The following is a 19942-nucleotide window of genomic DNA, read 5'->3' on the forward strand; positions in this document are numbered from 1 at the left end:
TTCTTGTGAGTCAGCTGTGGTGTGATTTTAAACCAGACATTCTTGCTGTAAATTCCTCCTTCTCCCTCTCTTCCTACTCCTCCTGCTCCTCCTCCTCATAATAATCATCATCATCCTATATAATATACATCATCATCAGCGTCAGCATCGTCGTCGTCGTCATCAGCAACACCAGCACCCTATCTACACCCACTGCAGAGCAAAGGCCTCTCCCATGGATCTCCATTTATCCCGGCCCCGTGCTAGCTTCGACCAATTTATCCCCGGAAACTTCTTGATCTCATCTGCTAATTTAACTTGATCCTTCCCCTGCCAGGCTTGCCTTCTCTAGGAATCTACTCTGTTACCCTTAATGACCAATGTTGTACAGTGAAACCTATTAAATATAATATCACTGCGACACGGTGTTTTCCAATGACGAGTCTTATCCCAATATTACAAGAACCAAGACGTTTTCTCTGTTTTATAAACCTGAGCATCAGACGTGCCTTATTTCTGTAACCGTATTTGGTAATCTATAGCCTAGACAGGGCCTCTCTCTTTTGAGTCCCACCAAAATAGTCTATAAGAAATGCCACCTTTTCTTCATTTAGGATGTCCCTTCAAGCACCGTTCTGAAGTTCCACTAGATTTCTGCCTTTTGTTCATGGTAATTCCAACATTGGTTACTGGGGTGACTAGGTTTAACGCGCCGACGCTACACAGGTGATGAGGCGCGCCGTAGTAGAGGGCTCCGGATTAATTTCGACCACCTAGAGATTTTTAACGTGCGCCGAAATCTCGAACACACGGGAATTTTCGCTTTTGGCCTCCATTGAGGAAAGCGGCCGCCGCGGCCGGGAATCGAACGCGCGCCACTGGGCTCAACAGCACAAAACCGTGTATTGTAGCAACTGTAAATCAACGGCGCTATAACAATACTACTCTATAATCTGTAGAGTTTAGTCACTAATTCTCGTTTGAGCAACGTATTGGTCAACAAAGGGCAGCTTGCTTGTTTAGACTTCTGCGTCTTAGCTTCAAGAAATAAAGCGAAAAACTCAACTATAGCACCGAAAATTTACTTACTCCCGTACGTTTCTAATCTCTTTTCAGTTTCCTTTTGTTGCAAGAAATGTTAATGCTAAAGTAGCGTGAGCAATGGGGCGCCGAGAGATTACCGAACCAAGTCCCGTACAAACTTAGCGGCCTTAGTGTAGCTCCCCTTGCACAAGTGGAATGACTTGTAGCATACACACCCTGTAACCGACGTGCGGAAATCAAATAATTTTTTGTTGTAGGTTTGTTTTTTGTTCAGTTGCTCACGGTAAAATTTACCTACGCCACATGATCGATGAAAAACGGAAGGATTCCTGTTGGGATAGAATATTTCTGATGCTGTCTTTTTAAATGGTATGTGAAACTACAGAAGTGTGCAATTTTTTACATATTTTTTTTATTGTTCTTGCGTGCCCTTCCAGAGAACTTTACGTAAGCTTATATAATCACCCATATTTAATATCGCTTAAAATATTCCACCCGTTACGAAATTGATTTTAGAACTGTTTAGCAATCACTAAACTTCAATTGTTTCGAGGTGGGCTTGGTTGTTCTATTCGGCGTTTCACTACCAGTGTTTTCTGCAAGTCTTAAAGGCTCGACAAGGCATTGCTCCGTCGGTCGATCTGTGATCCAGCAGGTCGGATCATCATTTGAACTTTTGGGTAGGAGTAATGCTGCAGGTCTACTGGACTGTCCCTCACACTCCATTCAATGCCATCGGCGTAGCTTTTGTGGGGACCGTTGTAGTTCAGGCCATTCAGGTTGGATCGATGGCATGCTTCGTACCACCAGGCGCCGCGGAAGGTGACAGCGCAATTTCCTGCATCTTTATCATGGTCCTGGTCGTAGGTGGTGAAGCCGCAATCGTTGCCATTGCTGAGGGAGTCCCAACCTGCGTGTTATAGGGCGTATTTAAAGGGACGTTGAGTCATAAAACAGATAGGCAAGTGCGACAGCACTGTGATGAATCCAAACATAGCAAATACAGTCCACCGCTAATAGCAACATTGTGCCAATCAAATCAAACAGATTAGCATTTGTGAGCGTTCATTGACACCTTTCCCCAACAAACTACGAACAGTGTCCAAGCGTGACAAAGAAAGCACGAGGGAAGTTCATATTTGCTGGAAAAAGCACAAAAAACAGTTTATTAAATGCAGTGAGGGCTTAGTTTACTCGCTACCCCTGACCTGCGATAAAGAGTACGCAGGCCAGACAGGCCGATGCTCGAAAGAGGGGCTACGGGAGCAGGGCATACGGGAACTGAGCGGTGAGTGGGCACCTTGGCCATTACTGCCATGACTGCGGTTGTATTCCAGAATCTACGCATGTCCATGTCTTCGCTTGTAACCGCAAGAAGGGGGTAGGCGAGTTTATAGAAGTTTCAGAAATAGCCGGGCTGTAAGAATAGTGTGCCTTTCTTTGCCCTATTGGATAAAGAACTGACATTTTTGCGCCAACCTTCCTCTTGTTCAATATGAGCAGCACCAGCCAAGTTAAGAAGTACCGTGTTTTGGTATTTTATGCGTCCTTTAAGTCTTTGCTTTTCTTCTAAACAGTGACGCATGTACGCTTATTTTTTAATTTCAAGTAAAGGTGATGAAAGTCAGCGATCGTGTTGTTTCCTTCTTCTGTTTCGTCCTTTTTGTTCTGTGCTGTAAACTTTTGTCTCGTAGAATCAACAAACCTTACTGGTTCTTTGCACCCAGGCATCCTCCTTTTTCACCTTCATCCAACAACAGCCGCTGTGGCCACAAATATAACTTGTGAGCGCGTGCTCGGCAAGGGAACGCCTCACCCACCAAGCCACCTACTACAAAGCGCGGGAGGGTAGTGAAGGGTGTCATACAATACATACCAGGTGGACCGAGATGCTTCCCAAGTTTCAGCTTAAAGAATTCTTCCTCCGACGCCACCTGTATTCTCTCGTAGTCGACGGAAACAGTGTCACCAGTGTGGTTTGTTAGAACAATCCTCAGAGCCATCTCCTCGGGATCTGATGTGAGGGCATGTAGAACGTTGTTTCCTGCGCAGACAATCGAAACAGTGTGTCAGCTAGAACCGAACATTGTAATGAGTGTTTAAACAACGTTGCGCAACAAGGGCTGGCTTTATTCCGTAAGCGAGTTGAATCGGCAGCGTGAACAACGAAGCGCTGGAATTTAAGGTGGATTAAAATCGCACATCAGGCAGTTATTGTGAGCCAACAAATACAGATAGCATCGAAAAAAGTATTTACAGCTTTCTGTATCGCAATTAAATTCTGGTTAAATTACCCTTGATAGGATTGCAACTCCCTTAAGATAGGTACTGGCTTATTACAGGGAACTATTATCGCTACTTAAGAGAAATAAATACGGAAGAGCTACTTGAACCAGTTCATTATTTTGGAACAATGGTCACATTTCTCATGGTAAGCTGTACATAACAGTCAAGGCCTGATTAAGAGTTTCTGCGGTTTTGACTTTTGCGAATATGCCACTCCGACATCCTTCGAATTCTTGGTGCATCTTTGCCGCGTATCTGCACTAAGATATGCCCTCTGTCGGCACGCAAGATTGCCGGGCGTGCATGATACTGTAGTTGGACGCTTAAGGATGAGGCGCTCTCTGACAGGGACGAGAGATTTCAATAAGAACCTAACCCAATGACTTGTAGCGTTTAGAACATTTAAAATACGACCGCAAACGGGTACATATTTTACCAATTGCTTTTTTGTATATAATGATGTTACCCTCCTCACAAAAAGCAAAGTATAATTCGTATTATTCTAACGTTGACAAAATTTTGGTAAGGCGTAGATGAATGTTATTAGTAAAAAAGCAATTATTCAAATGGACGTAGCTGGAATATCTTCCTGTTGTAAAGCCAGTCAAGAGTCAATTTTCATTCCAAATTTTCGTCACGTTTAATAAAATTATAATTTCAAATAGCTTCCGTGCACTCTTCAGAAGAATTGTGGCATCCGTGCAATTCTGAAATGAATTCAAGTATTATTTTAATAATCATTTATCCCACGCAAAAGAACTCAGCTCTCGAATGATTTTCCATATTTGATGTAGTAAAGGCAATGAAACAAAAAAATATTAACTAAACAGCACCGTTGATAAAAACACAACAAAATTTGAAAAGGGCCATGATCTTTTGTTCCCTTTCTGATAAGACCATCACCATTTTAAAAAAGCGGTCTTAAATTTTTAACGCAACGTCTATGTTATATAACATAAATGTATGCTCTACTAAAAAATAATAGACTTGTGTCGACGTACCAATCCAGTGCTCTTTAGCTGGATCGCCAAATCCCATCGCGTACTCGGTCCAATTACGGTAGAAGTAATACACGTCATTGCCATACTGCCCTCGCCTCTGAATCACCTGCGAAGAAAAAAACGAACGTGATACAAAATGAGATTACATTTACGCTCATTTCTGATAGATGAGTTCATGTTTCACTCTATCGATAATAAAGCTCACCTTTGTGCGAAAGATAGAAAGGTTTAAGCGGCATGCCCACGGAAAACATACGAAAAGGAAATACAGATAATCAACTCTCCCTTGTTTCGTTCGCCCTTTTGTTGAGTCGAAATATTTCGGTCTGCCAAAACATTTAAACGACGGGAAAGTGGGAGTCTGCTTAAATGGGATACCTCAGGCATGTTGCAGACACCCAATTAAGCCAGAGCCCCATGACCAATATTCCTTCAAACAATCCTAAACATTTGTAAAAATACTGCGAATTCTTTGCCCTCAAACTCTGCCATCGTATTCTTAATTGTTAAATCACCTTTCTTTTTTAAAACGAAACCCTCAGCCGCTCACTGATGCAGTCCGTTCGCGAAAACAAAATGCAGGGGAGCCAACTTTCCCAGACGATTAGGATGATCAGCGTCGGGGAAGCGTAGGAAAATTAAAATGCCTCCTTGGGAATCTTGGCGACGGCTCCGTTAAGTCCCCTCTGCTAATGGTTGATGTGCAGCCGAGGAAATAGGTGATGCAGGCGTGCGACAGCGTGACGTATATAGGTCTAACGTTATGTTCTGAGGTGAACGTCGACAACCGTTGTCTACAGCTGGACGTACGATGAGAATGACGTTGTTCTGCATGCAGCAAGGCTGTTAGCAGAAAGATGTTGGGATTAACCTCGCATGTTTAGCTTTTGGAGGTTGTATCAGGTCTAATATAAAAGAGCAATAACACCTTGAACCGGGATCCACTCGAAATAGTACTCCCTGTACGCCAAGCAGTAGGCGCCGAGTCGCGCCGTACACCCAAACACAAAGGCTAGGCCTACGGAGTGGTTCCCGACAGCTGCTAGAGTTATTCTAGAAAACTGGTGCATACCTCCTGAGTAGCACATCATTGCAGTGTGGAAATAATCAGCCAAAGAATTCACCACGAGAAAGCTTCGTGTTCCACCATACTGATCGTTCCATGGCAGGGTGCATGATTTTTTAAGTGAGTTCGTTATGTAACCACGCATGGTCTCACACAGACGTAAGTTGGCTACTTAAGAAATCTAGGACATACTTTTGGTGCCCCTCCTGTGCTGTATGCGCTTTACTTTATGCATGTGCTGCTGGCGGAAATAGAGTATTTCACAGTTACTATGCCTATAATGAACTAACTGTTGTATACGAAGTTCTGGTTATCCCGCCTATGCCTACAAGCAAGAAGCTTGGAATATGTTTACGCGCTCCGAATATTTCTCTTGGACCCGCAGCGATGTCTTGGTAGCTGAGGCGCTGAGCTGCTGAGCCCAACGATGCGGGTTCTATTCCGGCTGTAATGGCTGTGTGTATAGACTGAGGCGAAAAGCGAAAACGCCCATGGAGTGAGACTTCAGCGTCTGTCAAAGATGCTCAGGTGGTCAAAGTTAATATGGGGCCCTCCACTACGGCACACCTCATAGCCTATGTGTAGGTTCGGCCCGTTCAACTCTATAATCTAATCATTTTTCCTTCGGAATCGAGGCGATAGATATAGCTTAAGCTTTGCTAACAGAGCACGGTCTTTCTTAAAGGGCGTGCTTTGAATTTTATATTATGTCACCAATATCTCCAAGAAAAATCCGCTGCGCGTGTAGCAGAAATAATTAGGCGGCGTTTTATCTACATAGATCTACATAGCCCGTACGTTTTATCTGCATAGCCCGTACGTCCACTGCGCGAAAAAATAGCGTTCATGCGCTGTAAAGGTATATGCGAGATATATGTTTCCGGTACACGTAATACCAACAAGCGGACTCTGCTTCCGAATTTCCTGTGTTCGTTGGCGCCCACCTTACCCACCCCTTTGTTGTCGCCCACCCCTTACTCATCCCCATACACACACCCACACGCGCGCGCGCGCGCGCCATTTGGGCAGCGTCGCTAAGGCGCCTCCGCGATTGCTAGCTGCAGATAGATGAGTGGCGTCTTACTGCTTGACTTGCATTTAGTGTGAAAACACTGTAGCATACTGGTGCCTCCGTAGCATTATCGGCTCTACTAGGGCTTAATTTTCGCGTGTGCGTTGCGCATTCTGCTGCAATATTACGGCCACCTCGTTATAATTAACAGACCAGTCGGACAAGGCAGTTACGTTGTAGTTACGTTACTTGAGGTAACAATCACCAAACGTTTGCGATAATGAATCGTTGGCTTGTTTCATCATTTCCAGATTTAAGCATTTACCGCGCTAGTCGGACAAAGGCCGTATACTTCGCTTCTACTTTTTTAGTATCATCGTTATATTTTAACGACCATCGCTGGAGCACAGTTGAGGTTCAGCGGCAACAAGTGCTTGCCAGGTTATACACACACACACACACGGAATCTTGGGCAAGGAATTAGGCCCCCGCAGTCAACACAAATTATGGTACGATGGTGGTGGTTCAGAGAGGTGTTTTTTCATTCCATACAAATATTACCTTATCGTGGCATGTATAGTTGCAAAATAAGTAACGGGGTGGTTTTGGTTCCTATACATTGTAGGAATACTGTTTACCTATTAACAGGGATAGAATTTCTATTAGGATTAGCACCTTGTTTTAGTTTCGCCAAAAAGTGGGTTTTTGAACACTGTTCTAAGCTCATCAGGGAAAGAAAACCGATTCGTTTAACAAAACAGGTATTTCCTGAACAAATGTGACTTTGTTCCTAGAACGAAACGAAACATCCCGGGCCAAAGTACGGCAGTATTAACCATCCTACCAAAATCTAGCATCTAATGTGAACATTCATGTCCGTCGCATCAAAAAAGAAAAAGAAAGAGAAAAATAGGAGAAACGCATTGGAGCGTCTTACAAAGTATCTAACGTAGTGTAGTATATTCTCTATCATCAAGCACAGCCACCTCAGTCGTCGCTTCCGTAGGTTATAAAATATTCCGGCGTGGTATTATTCTCCTTAGGAATACAGCATGGTAACGTATGCCGCGTTGGCGTTCGTGCATACTTTTTGAACACGAAATTTGTACATATAGGTTCTATCAACAACAAAAAGGAAACATCGTGAGTTACTGAAATGCTCTGCATTTAAAACATCCCCCTCGCGAGGGGCACGATCAAATGCAGAGCATTTCCGCGGGGGGCGTGCCTGCAAGTCTTATGGATTACTTATTGGTTGTTGTTGTTGTAATTGTTGTCTTCCAGCGTAGACATTGTCGATGAAGTCGATGGTGAAACGTGAAACGTGCCGTGAACACCCTGCCGCGGCTATTACGCAACGTGGAGAGGCTACGACGCAACGTGGCGCGGCTATGACGCTACACAATCCAACACAATCCAAGCCAAGCCAAGCCAATCCAATCCAATCCAATCCAATCCAATGCCCTTCGCGAGAGAGTGTTATAGCGCCGAAATCGCGCCACCACATGAACGCGAACCGAACGCGGCGAGAGAGGGTGTTGCGAGCGGAGAGAAGGCGAGGAGGACGCGGGGGAGAGGGCGCACCTGTGGCCGACGGTTGAATGAGTCAAGGATATAAGGCGCGTGCGTAACCTTCCATTCTGTGTCGGCTCCGTGGAGCAGTCGGTAAAGTGCCGTGCACCTTGCGTTCCGCCCGCAGAGTCGTGGGATCGAAACCTGGCGCCGGAAGGTATTATTTCTTTATATAGTGTAGGGTGCGGACTACGGACGCCAACGCGGGTGACATCGTGAGTTACTAAAATGCTCTGCATTTAAAATTATCTTTAAAATATCACCAAGGATGTGGGATAACTGTGCCTTCGATTTCTGCTTCTAACAGAGAACCTGGATGTGTCAAATCTGCCGAATCTTCGTTCATATTGTCACGAAGAGGAGGAGGAGGAATAACTTTATTGTTTGCCCAAGATGGGGTCAGGGGTAGGAAAAACAAAGACGACGAAGCTGTGTGCGTAGTGCGTTGCGTTGCGTTGCGTTGCTAAGTGCTGTGATGTCCGACATCAAGTAAATATGTCGCTTCGATTTTAGCCATTGTTCCTGTCACTCGTCATACCGCCACGTAACAATATAATACCGATGATATATAGAGCGACTATGAGTGTCAAAATGATGTTTCACTGCATATAAAAGATTATTATGGTTATTTTTCGTGAAATCACCGTCCACTTTTAAGCTCCTCGTAGCATATTTTAAAACACAAAGACAAAAATACAAAAAAGGGGCACTTCCTAAACATGTGCGGGATATCGACAATCTTTTCGCTTTTTCGGACGTAAATTTTTGCAGACTATCTGTGGATCTATTATTGCTTCATAGGCTTGTGTGGCGGCATCATTCCTATATAATAGCGGATGGGTGCGGCAGTAACACATCGACTCTGACCACCGCAACAATTCTGTGTTGCATACATACCGTCCATCCGCCACCGTCCGTATCCATGTCGCAATAGACAATCTTCCCCGTGAGATCAGTGGCCCGGGGAAAGACGGTGTAAAGACCGCTGAGAGTCTGACCGGCGTGCAGGAGATCTTCGCAATGCCGAGGTCGGATGCTGTCTGCATGAGTGTTTAAATTAAAGTATGGACAAGTGCACGTCATCACTCAATGAATGAGAACTTTCATTTCATCTCGCTGTCTCCTGTCGCTTCATCCGCTATTGGTTATTTTGGGGAATGACCTTTCCAGCACGCAACAAACGACTTTATCCGTTCATGAAGTCCGGCCTTGCTCAGCATATCTCCTAATAGTGCGCGCAGGTCGCACAGGAATTCCACTACATCTCTTGTCTCTTCCGGTATTTACTAGTCTTTTGAAGACAAGAACTCGTAGTTTTTAGAGTATATACTTATAGAAACTCGTGTACCCTGTTTTTCCCTGTCGTAACGTAAACTAACGTGGGTTAACCTCCTGCAGTGCGTACACAGCCAAACGCCGTGTAATTGCTTCTTGTTCAAAATTTTGATCTACTGGCTTAATTTGCATAAATAGTTCTGTTATGTAGTGTGGCCAACTTTTGGAACAAAAGAACACTGAACACAAGAACACAAAACCTTTAAGGCGATTAGCTGTTAACTGAAGACGAATAAATGTAACTTGGAACACGTGTGCAGCTCTTCATGTTGCAATGTAAAGTTCACGTTTCTTAAACAGACCCCCAAGCGCTTCTCCTCGCAACGTTCACATTGAGAATGTTTTATCTCACGTTTAACATCCTGATCCTTCCACTCAGATAAGGTGTACACGCTTGGTTACACGTTAATGTTAATTTTGTGAGTGTGAATGCCAGCACGCTAAACTACGTGTGGTCGCGCACTTCTAATCTCACAAATCGTAACTTTCTCCCACCGCTTAGCATTTTCGGGTTTGTATTTGCTGCTACAATGGATGTCGCTTCAAAATTTCATTCGTAAGTCTATGCCCATTTTGTTTGTGTCTGTGATACCGTGTTAAATCCTGATCGCGGTAGCGTAATGACGCGTATACTTCTGTATCATCTGAAAACTCAGTAGCGCTTTCGCCTGGACTTAAACACTTTCTTTTATGAACAGACGGCTATGGGTGTGTTCGCCTTGTGGTTTCAGAAGATACAAAGCCATTCCGTAAACCCTTGAACGCGTCATCCCGAATAGCCTAATTTATTTGCTCGCTTACTAACACCAGTCATGTCCCAGAAGTGTCCGGGAGTCGTAGCTTCACGCGTATAAAATAAGAAGCTCTGCATTAACCCGAAATGCATTTAGAACATTCGCACTTTATGTTTTTGGCTTCAACCGCAATGGAAATGCAGCACTGCAACACCTCAGCCAGCCTAGAGTAATGGGAAATGTACGAACTACACCGAACTGCTAATTGGTGTGGCCTACACCGTAGTATACTGGAGGCACCAAAACGAAAAAACGAAGTAATGTAAAGTCGTTCCGTTTTAGTAATTCTACCGCTGCGCCGTACAAATTTTAAGATCACGCGTAAAGAATAGCGCAATGTTTCCATACAGCTCACAACCAAAATTGGCCGTGTATCTGCTCCTTTCGTTGCAAATGTCATGAAAGACGACAGCCGTTCGTCGACATTTGCCGTAAATGCCTCCCTTCGCTTTCCCGCTCACCTCTTATGCTGTTCCTCTCCTGTCGCACGCCTTCCAAGATAAACACGTTAGAGATTTGCTCAAGTCAATTTAAATTTACCGCGTTCTATTGCTCCACGCAGGGTGCCTCAATGCCGGCGACGCCATACCGCGGAGACGCGCGTGAATCGAGGCGCCCTACTTCAACGTATATAGAACCAGATTTCCTTACTTCACGTGCGTTCCAAGCGGAACGTGGAAGCTATGTAGTGAAGCCGTTTTATTTCTTAAAATGCCGCGAGAACTTTAGTGGCGCGGGCGACCGGAGGCGACGAAACGATTTTTTTGTCTGCAGTGGACACAGTATTTCATTTGCGCTCGCAAAAATCAAGCATCCATAAAGGAACGCTGCGAAGATCCCTTGTGTACTGACTTTCTGCCTCGTATTTGCGTACTGTTTTGGTCTTGTTCAACAACGTTGATGAGTATGAACACTGCCACCGGACTTAGACGTTTAGATTTGGCTGTGGGTATACAAGCTATTGCGCAGCCTCTGTTTCAATTTAGCCAGCTGGCTCAATCGAGTGGCAGCAGACAGAGAGACAGACAGACCGATCAAAATTTTCCCGTTCAATAGCCAAAAAAGACTATCATCATTAAAAATCACAAAAAACGGACGCGTATCTGCTCACTTCGCCACAAATGTCCTCGGGAAACCGTAGTCTTCTGCCATTCGCGCCTTGTGAGTGCCTCTCTCCTCCTTCCCACCGACCCCTCACGCTCTTCCCCCTGCGTATCGCTCCTGCCGCGATAACAACGGCGGAGGATTGCCCGTGTTACCGTATTTACCCGATTCTAACGCGTCCCCGATTCTAACGCGCACCCGATTTTCCTGGCAAAAAATCCGAAAAAGCTTGCACCTCTGATTGTAACGCGCACGGGATTTTGTGACCCAGACAAACGAATGCGAGAGAAACGGACGATTTATTTCCCGAAGTAATCTCACTTATCTCACTCCTCGTCGCTCTCCGCTGACCACAACATTTCGTCCTCGGTGCCTTCAAGCGCGTTCGCGATGCCACACTTCTGAACGAACGTGCAACCATGGTCGATGGGATCGTTGCCCACGCCTCGCACGCCCATCCCGAGAGCTTCTCCAGAGGTGCACGCTTCAGCCGACCGCTCGTTTTGAACGCGTGAGAGCCGCTGCTGCCATTGCGGTTATCAAGCGCGCAAGTGAAACAATTTGACGATTTGTGTGAACGCCGATAGAAAAGCGTAGGCGCGTAGGCTTGCTGCGTCCGAAAAATCGTTGCTAAAAGCTTTGGCGCCATCTTGAGATGGCGATGGCGATGGGTGGGACGAAATTTCCGCTGTTTCGGCAGTTTCGGTTTTGTATCCGATTCTAACGTGCATGCGATTTTTCGGCCTATTTTTTCGGAAAAAAGTGCGCGTTAGAATCGGGTAAATACGGTACTCAATTTTGCCACGTTCCAGCGCGCGCGCCCCACCTACTGGAACCTTTTGTTACTTTTGCACATTTAAAAAACCGCCACGAAGGGGCGCTGCGACCGCTTTTTGTATTTTGCCTCAAAACATTGTTTTTTCAATACGCATTTTTATTTGCTATCGCAGAAACAAACTACCCCTTATTTTTAAGAAAAGGACGTGCTGATAATATTTATCGGTTGATGTGTGGTACCTAGTCTTTTTCTGTTTGCTCAGCAATGTTGACAAATATGAACACTGCTACCAAAAAGTTTGGAAGCGTGCTGCCTATATAAACGTCTTGTTCAAGAATTCGTTTACCTTTTGGCAGAACAGCCTAATCGACAGACAGACAGACAGACAGACAGACAGACAGACAGACAGACAGACAGACAGACAGGCAGACAGACAGACAGACAGACAGACAGACAGACAGACAGAAATTTTCAGGATTAAGTAGCCTAAGGAAGACTACTAAATAAATGTGTCCTCGTAAAATATTCCAGTGTGGTTGTTTAGGTAGCCACACAAAAGGGCTCTATGTCCATGGCTCTCTAGAAGCAGAAGAAATTACCAGTTCACTCACTCTTTATGTCTGAAAGAATTTTGGCGAGCTCCATAACGCGTTCTTCGGCCTGGGCAATGGAGGGTTGAACTCCCGGTGCTGCCATCGCAGAAGCGACATGCGACAGCACGTAGGCAGCTAAGAATACACCAGCCAGAACGCTCGCAGTCATTTTTCCTGGAATAAAAAAAAACAGCGTTGTATCGAGCCTTCGGATATAATGTAGCTTGAACGCAAGTTAATACCTTGCATGTTAATGAACGTCTCCTGAAACTACTTGATTGTTGGACATTGCGAGTTGGTATCAAACAAAAAAATTACCCAAAGACTTTCATTACATTCTCCAACAGTCTTTCTTCCTATCCCACTATTAACTTCCTTCGCTTTATTTTTTGCATCCCTAGTTTTGGGGAACATCTCGGAGGGCATCTTGAATAAACGTGACAACGTTGTTTTGCAAGGAAGAGTACGGTGATCTCAGTCAATAGCTCTACTCATTGCGTAAGTGGATTAACAAGTATCCAGGCAAACCTCTTATTCAGCGCAAAGAGTGGCCTGTACGGCGGATATGTACGAAGTACGGAGTTAAACATAGCGTCACAATGCCGAGAAAGTATGCGAGGTCGGTTTTAGACGAATCATTATGGTGTAAGCGCTGAATTTTATTAAAAACGTTCGCGTTTTGATGGTTGGGGACGAAATATACCGAAAACAAATTCAGGGTAGCTTGCACTCACGTGAAAGACTTGCATGGCGAAGCTGTTTTAGGTGATCATTAACGGACACAAAGTTGAATTCTAATATCGTTATGGTGTCGTGGTTGACATCGGCAGCTTCGGAATTCACGTCGAGGCTCTTCTATGGTACAAAGCGCATGTGCACGACGACACGAGGAAGAACAAACGCTGGGCGCACGCTGGGACGTGTATTTTTTGTTCCGAGCAAGGGTTGGCGTAGTACGGCGAACGCTGGAGTTACGTTGTGGCCAATGTTGACAAATCTCCCTACGTGGGTTTCCTTGGCTTGACGAACGTGCGCTCGAAGAACGCATGTATGAGCAGCCTTGTCTTGGTATTTTTAACTGCGGACACCATACACAAACGATTTGCTCAACAGCTTCGCTGTTGAAAGCATAGCAGTGCCAAAAAGCCGTTGCGTGAAAGCAAACGGGAAACGAGAACAACAGCAACATTTCCATAAATAACATGTACCGAGTTCGCGGTATTCGCTAAAATTATTTTTCATGCTAATTAGGCAAACTGGAAATGTAAAAAAAAAACATTTAGGTGGTTCTGCTATGTTGTTTCTTCAAGACATCTTAATGTAGTGCAGTTCGCGAAGATTATGCAATGGGTGTACCGTATTCTCCGCCACAATTAACAACGCGCGCAGTCTCCATTAGCGAAGTATTCCGTGTGTCACGTGACGCCCTAAAGCATAGCTAAAGCCGTCTGTTGACTTCGCATTCGTTGATATTCATAGTGCAGCGAGAGTGTGTGGGTTCTACTTAGCTTTCGTTTCTTTCTGAACCTTAAAAGGCCGTCACCGGCGTAGGCTTAGTCGCCGATAGCGTGAAGGGTTTGGACCTATATTTGTCCTCGTTCCGGCAGTTCAGCGGTGATCTCCGAAAATCTACGTACACAATATATTTTCCACACCACCGCACAAAGACGTTTATGCTGCGTTGTAAAATTGAGGAAGGGGCTCTGAGTGAAGGCATGCGTGTGCACTGCGACGCACTGCCGTGCTTTGCTTATACCCTTTACAACTATCATGCGCACAATTGGCATGAGCTTTTCCTCGCAGGTTTGATTATCAGTAGGAGTCAAAACACATCAAGGCGCCAACATAACCCCTAATGAGCGCTCGTATGAACTATCCTAAAAGCGTCGGACGCGTCCTGCCGTGTTCCCCCTGCCAAGGTACTATCCTGTAGCGCGCGATCACATGATTTTTTTTTCTGATTGATTGTGGGGTTTTACTCGCCGACGCTTCACAGGCGAAAAGGCACGCCGTAGAGGAGGGCTTGAGATTAATTTGGATCACCTGGGGATGTTTAACATGCGACGAAATGTCGAACACACGGGTGTTCTTGCTTTTCGCCTCCATTAGAAAGCGAATAAATGAAAGCAGTTGATTCAGGCCTGACGTCCTGAGATCATATAAGCATTTTGGTGGCTTTTAATATTTCTCCCAGCCTGGGTAGCTTTAATTCTCGGTCTTGCGACACTGCATCGTTAGCTCTGGCTGAACTTGGCCAAAAAATGTAGTAACAACGAACATTTTTTGCCTCCTAGAAGTTACGGGAGAAACGTAAGAACATAGTTATAAGTACAAAAAAATACAAAAATTTACACAGTAGCCCCGTAAGCTCCTGTTTTACACGTTTACTTATATATCACGTTCCCATTCCTCAATAATACTTTGACGTTCAGTTATTCATCTCTCATGCATCCCTTGAAGTGAAAGGCATTACGCTATTAATTACACAAAATAGTGTAATTAAGATTTGCAATATATTCTTCATGTGAACGTAATGTCCGCGCCGTGCAAATGGAACACGGGGCGGATACGTGCCCTGCGGTCATTTTCAAAGTGAACGACGCTATTCGATGCTTAAGCTGTTTTTTGTGTTGTTAATCTGTCTTTTGCCTATATTTTTTGTTGGAATTGCTTGAATGCCAGCGAAATACGTAACGTTTGGGAGTTAATCCGTTTAATAAAATTGAAGATATTTGAAATTTATAGACCTACTAATGCAACCCTCACGCCGATGTGTCTTGATTCCGTCGGTGCAAAAGAGCATTTTTAGCTGTCCACGGAATATACCCACAGAATCGCTGCTAGACATTAGAACACCGTACGCGCTATACACTACAGAAGTTATACTGCGCCTTACCTGTTTTACCGGACGTCGGTGGAACAGCCGGACGTCGATGGAACGAGAATGTATTCGTGCAAGGGCAGATGCAACAGAGTTCAAGGTTCGCAGCAGCAAACGACAAATACAATTTTTGACGAGTAAAACAAGTTGGGAATCACTTACGATTTTAGAAACAGCACCCACAGCTCGACGGCAGCCTTATACTCTCCAGACAACCGACTTTCACTCGCTGGTCAGCCGTCGCGGCGAGGCACTCACTTCAAGACATTCGACGTAGTGAAGAGAGATGACACAGCGTTGCGAGACATGTCGGGCGCATACAGTTTCAAGGGTTGCTCGCCGCAACAGCAACGCAAAGCACCTGCCTTGTGATGTCACTGCGGTGGTGGAGGTGGGGATAAGGAGTAGTCGCCGTTGTATGAGTCGCAGCCTTCTTGCGCCGCACGCACGCACGCCTAGACGAACAAAACGGCAGAAATAAAGAACTCCGTTTTCCGGTCCCTCGATGATACGTGAGGCGGAGCCATCACAGAAGTCGTGACAGAAAAAGAAGATCATACTGGGGGCAGAGAGGGAAATTTGACCTTAGGATCAAGCATGCAGGAAGGCGAGAGTTGGTACGCAGCAAAGGATGAGTGGAAAAAAAGGAGGAAAAAATTGTAATGAGGCACGAAGGTAAAGCATAAAAAAAAACTAGTGACCCGCGGACAAACGAGCCGGCGTGGCCTTGACGTCCCTCACCGCTCGAAAGAAAAATGATGTCGCCGGCCTGGCTGCCCTTGCCCGGAGAGGTTGAAACCTTTGGGCGGATGTTGTGTCGGTTTCTTAGCTGCTATCTTAACGTTACATGCGCACTACAGAAAAAGAAAAGCTGAGGGAAATCCCTCACAACAGCCGTGCCCTCGAGCGCCCTCTTCCTCCGGAATAAGAAGCTCGTTGACATACAAGTCTGGTCTTGCAGGCCGCCTTCCGTAAAAACAGAATTTAATACAGGCAACAAGGAGTGATATAAAGCTAGTACTGCTTGGTGCGTTTACCTTTTGTAAATTTTGTTGAGCGAATATCCGCACTTGCGACATCCGTAATGTCTTCTACATTGGCTGCGAATTGTATTTTCACTTTTTTAGATACACATTTTATTTCTAGCTAATTACGTTTGTCGTGGCCGTTGATTCTCAAGCTCCTAAAAAATAAACGTCTCACCTTTTAGATGGGTTATTTTGGGACTGAACGTCACGGTGAAGACATGACTTTCGCCTAGCTGTGTTGGCCGGCGGTCCGCCGGTATATGGCGCAAACGCGGTGTTTTTACGAAACTTTCGGCCCTACCAAGCATCCGGAAGTTTGCCGTAACTGCGGCAGTGGATCACTGTGTCTAAGGTGTCACACTAACAGCGCCGCGTCGCCGAACCGAAAGTCAGATTCACAACAAGTAGAAAGTGGGGTACGCAGTTCCATGCGTTTTTATCATCTAAGGCAGCGACCTAGGAGCTTATACAGCCATCAGTAGAATAAAAGGATTGTTAGAATTGTTGTTTCTTCGGTCGTACTTTCACAAAGAACGATTTTGGATTGGATTGGATTGGAAAACATTTAATGAGCATAAAAGTGGGTGGCTTTCTCAGTCCAGATATGAATATAAATAATATAATGGTGGTGGTTGTGATAATGATGATGAGGAGGAGAATTACCCACATCCTTGTGGAGATAAGTACATCTCGCTTAGTTAGATCTGCAGACCATTAAAATATCGTCATTCTACTCTGACGGCACTGTGCAGTACTGCACTTATCCATAAATCAGCTTCTTCCTGAGCGTTTTCTTCAACGGCCCAAAGTAAGCCCGATTTGGCAACATTGCATTCCCTCTGTGTCGTGTCACGTAGTTATCCCTAAAGTGTGATTCTTTTCCCCTGTGGGTACCAGCCAGGCACTTCCTTTAAAACTTACCGTCACATGCTCGCACGCTTCAAAAACTCTAGCTGTTCTCTCAGGCAACTGCAAAACTAAGCCCGCCTTTCGCCGTCTGTGGCCTTAAGGTAGAGTTGGGTTCTAAAAATGGCGGCCTGGGAACAAGCTCCAGCGGGTCTAACAATTTTAGCCATTTATTTATTGTTATACTTTCCCCAAACATCATTTCTACGCTGTGTTTTTGTTAATAGCAGCGAATTGCTTTTTTGGGAGGTTGGTTTATGTAGGGGGGGGCCGCCTATGACTACGTTTAGGTTACGTTTTGCAACGCGCTGGAAATGCCGGGCTTGTACAGTAGGCGCAAGCCCGCATTAAAAGGCGCCACCATAAAGTGTTTCGGTGGACTATAAGCGCGTGGTCGGCCTGGGTAGAAATATGAACAGGTGTGTAGTAAAATTGTACAGCGAACCAGGTCCACAATTAAGGGGGCCCGCAGTCATGTAGTGGTGATGCAGTGCAGTTCGAATGCTCCTCGCGTGCAATCCAGAATGCTGCTCCCGACAGTGCCCAGATGACAGTGGAACGCCACATTGCTAAGTCCACCACTTCATGTACTGCTTTTTTAAATGCGAATGCATTTCTTAGTCGGGGGTTGTCGTGCGTTGGCCGGCGTGCGCCTAGCAACAGCTGTGGCGCGCCTAGCAACAGGAGCACGTAGTAGCTCGGGCGGGAGTAGCGGAGGGCAAGGGGAGAGGAGGAGTGCGCTCGGCGTGTGAGGGCGCTCGCATCGCGGAGCTCGGGCGGAGTAGCGGAGAGTGAGTGGAGAGGAGGAGCGCGCTCGGGCATGTGAGGGCACTCGCATCGCGGAGCTCGGCGGAGAGAGCTCACGCGCGGGGCGGGCGTGTTGCGCGGGTCTCTCTCTCCTCTCCGCGTACCCTCTCTCCGCTCGCTGCGCTCGGAGAGAGAGAGAGAGAAGTGATTGGATGGAAGAAAGGAAAGGAAAGTGCACTGGGGATATTATTGAGCTCAGTAGGGAGCTCACCTGCATACAACCCAGTGCGGTGGGGAGGGGAAGAGGGGATAAAAAATATATATATAAATGCAGTGGAACGCACGCCTCTCTCCGTGACTGCTCGCCGCAGCGCACTCATCAGTGCACCCAATGCATTCGCATTTCCGCCCGATCCCCTTCGGGGAGGGGGGGGGGGAGTTTTTTTTTCTTCAAAAGCGGAGAAGAGGACCTGAGTACAGCGGCGTCACAGGAATGAGAACCGCGCAGGAGGGGAAGGGAGAAGGGGTTATACGCATACCGTTTTGCTGTAAAATGAATTTTCTCCAGTATGTGGCTTGAGGGGATAATAGAAGAAAAGCGATGCAGCACCCTACAAACGCAATAGAGCAGTAGAATAGGTTATGGGACTAAGACAGAATTTTTTGGTCAGTAGAAGTCGTATGACCACGTAAAAACATCTAAAATTAAAGTTGCTGCCAATGTTTTTTTTTTCAAATTATTACCTCGGTATTAACTAACCTAGGGTCCGCGTACAGTCATTGACTTTGGCATCCTTGTCTGTAGTTTTATTACCTGTACAATTTCTTGCGTACTTCAATAAACGTTTACCCCTTCTAAAAAAAACACTTTCTCGCGGTCACCAAGTATCCAAAGGGTGGAGATACCGAAGCTACTTGCCACGAACATTTTACCAAAAAACAAAGGCTGTTCATGTGAGAAATGTAGCCGGAAGAAAATGTGATGTTGAACTTTCTAAATTATGCTGTTCACAGGTCAGCCCCTCCCACTAAGGACAGGTGTTCTCAACTAATGTTGCAACCGCCAAGTATTTTTTAATACTTAAAATGGAGCCAGCTGCGACCAAAGGGACCACTTGCTGCATTTCGTTGAATGTAAGAGAAATACATGTTGCACGGGTCGATCAATTTTTCTCTCAAGCTGGCATTAGCCCTACCTAGGCTTTATTAAACTGAACACGCATGAAGATTGCACGAAGGAAACATGTGCATTAAAAACGCTGAGCGCTTCGAGTAAAGTTATTTTCTTTTTTCAGAATCATTTGGCTTTGCAATTATTGTTTCCCTGCTCGGTTTTCAGAATATTTCAGGAGTAAGGTGCACATCAGAAGGAAAGATGGCGAACCACAGGGTGTCCATGCAGTTTAAGTATGCCGTCTGGAAAGCCAGTTACAAGAGACGACGCGCCCATTTTTTAAAACCGCTGCCAGAATCTACGCTGAAGTGAGTGGTGAATATTGTATATAATATGTTGCAGAATGCGGTCACAAATACGCAGGAAGTGTTTTGAACTCTTCGGACCGTTTGCACTCATTTCTTCAAAGCGTGTTTAGAATTAAGTGTGGTTTCCCTCGAACAACATTTCTTCTACACTTCGACTTTTTGCTGATGATTGTGTGATTTACCGTGAAATAACTAACGCGGAGGATTGCGTCTCTCTCCTATTCGACATTTATACCGTATGTTCGTGGGGCAATAATTGGCTGATACAACTTAACGTTAACCACTGTAAAATAATGACAGGTTCTTCTGGCGTAAAGTAGTATAACCCGTCTGA

The 19942-nt window shown here is 45.4% G+C and overlaps 1 protein-coding gene across 2 annotated transcripts; it reads right to left on the reverse strand.

Moving 5' to 3' along the window:
• Nucleotides 1–1413: 1413 nt before the first annotated feature.
• LOC144146049 (techylectin-5A-like) lies at nt 1414–15933 on the reverse strand. 2 transcript variants are annotated; one of them, XM_077677977.1, is made up of 6 exons: nt 15608–15933; nt 12583–12738; nt 8858–9000; nt 4311–4416; nt 2900–3067; nt 1414–1933 (listed from the first exon to the last, which is right to left on the reverse strand). In XM_077677977.1, exons 2-6 carry the CDS (start codon nt 12731–12733, stop codon nt 1629–1631), a joined length of 873 nt encoding a protein of 290 aa, XP_077534103.1. In that variant the 5' UTR covers nt 12734–12738; nt 15608–15933; the 3' UTR covers nt 1414–1628. The 2 variants fall into 2 exon arrangements, with proteins under 2 accessions (XP_077534103.1, XP_077534104.1); XM_077677978.1 differs by lacking the exon at nt 15608–15933 and adding an exon at nt 15461–15601.
• Between the last annotated feature and the right edge of the window lie 4009 nt (nt 15934–19942).

Source organism: Haemaphysalis longicornis, unplaced genomic scaffold, assembly GCF_048455015.1.
Source record: "Haemaphysalis longicornis isolate Haplotype H1 unplaced genomic scaffold, Haemaphysalis longicornis Haplotype H1 scaffold_7, whole genome shotgun sequence".
In the NCBI taxonomy this organism is placed as follows: domain Eukaryota; kingdom Metazoa; phylum Arthropoda; class Arachnida; order Ixodida; family Ixodidae; genus Haemaphysalis; species Haemaphysalis longicornis.

Excerpts from the sequence above, each read along its gene's own strand:
- LOC144146049 (XM_077677977.1), bottom strand. The coding sequence starts at position 12,733 with ATGACTGCGAGCGTTCTGGCTGGTGTATTCTTAGCTGCCTACGTGCTG. Across the intron at positions 9,001-12,582 it reads AATTCTTTCAGACATAAAGA|ACAGCATCCGACCTCGGCAT; the intron begins GTGAGTGAACTG and ends ACACTCATGCAG. Across the intron at positions 4,417-8,857 it reads CGGACGGTGGCGGATGGACG|GTGATTCAGAGGCGAGGGCA; the intron begins GTATGTATGCAA and ends TTTTCTTCGCAG.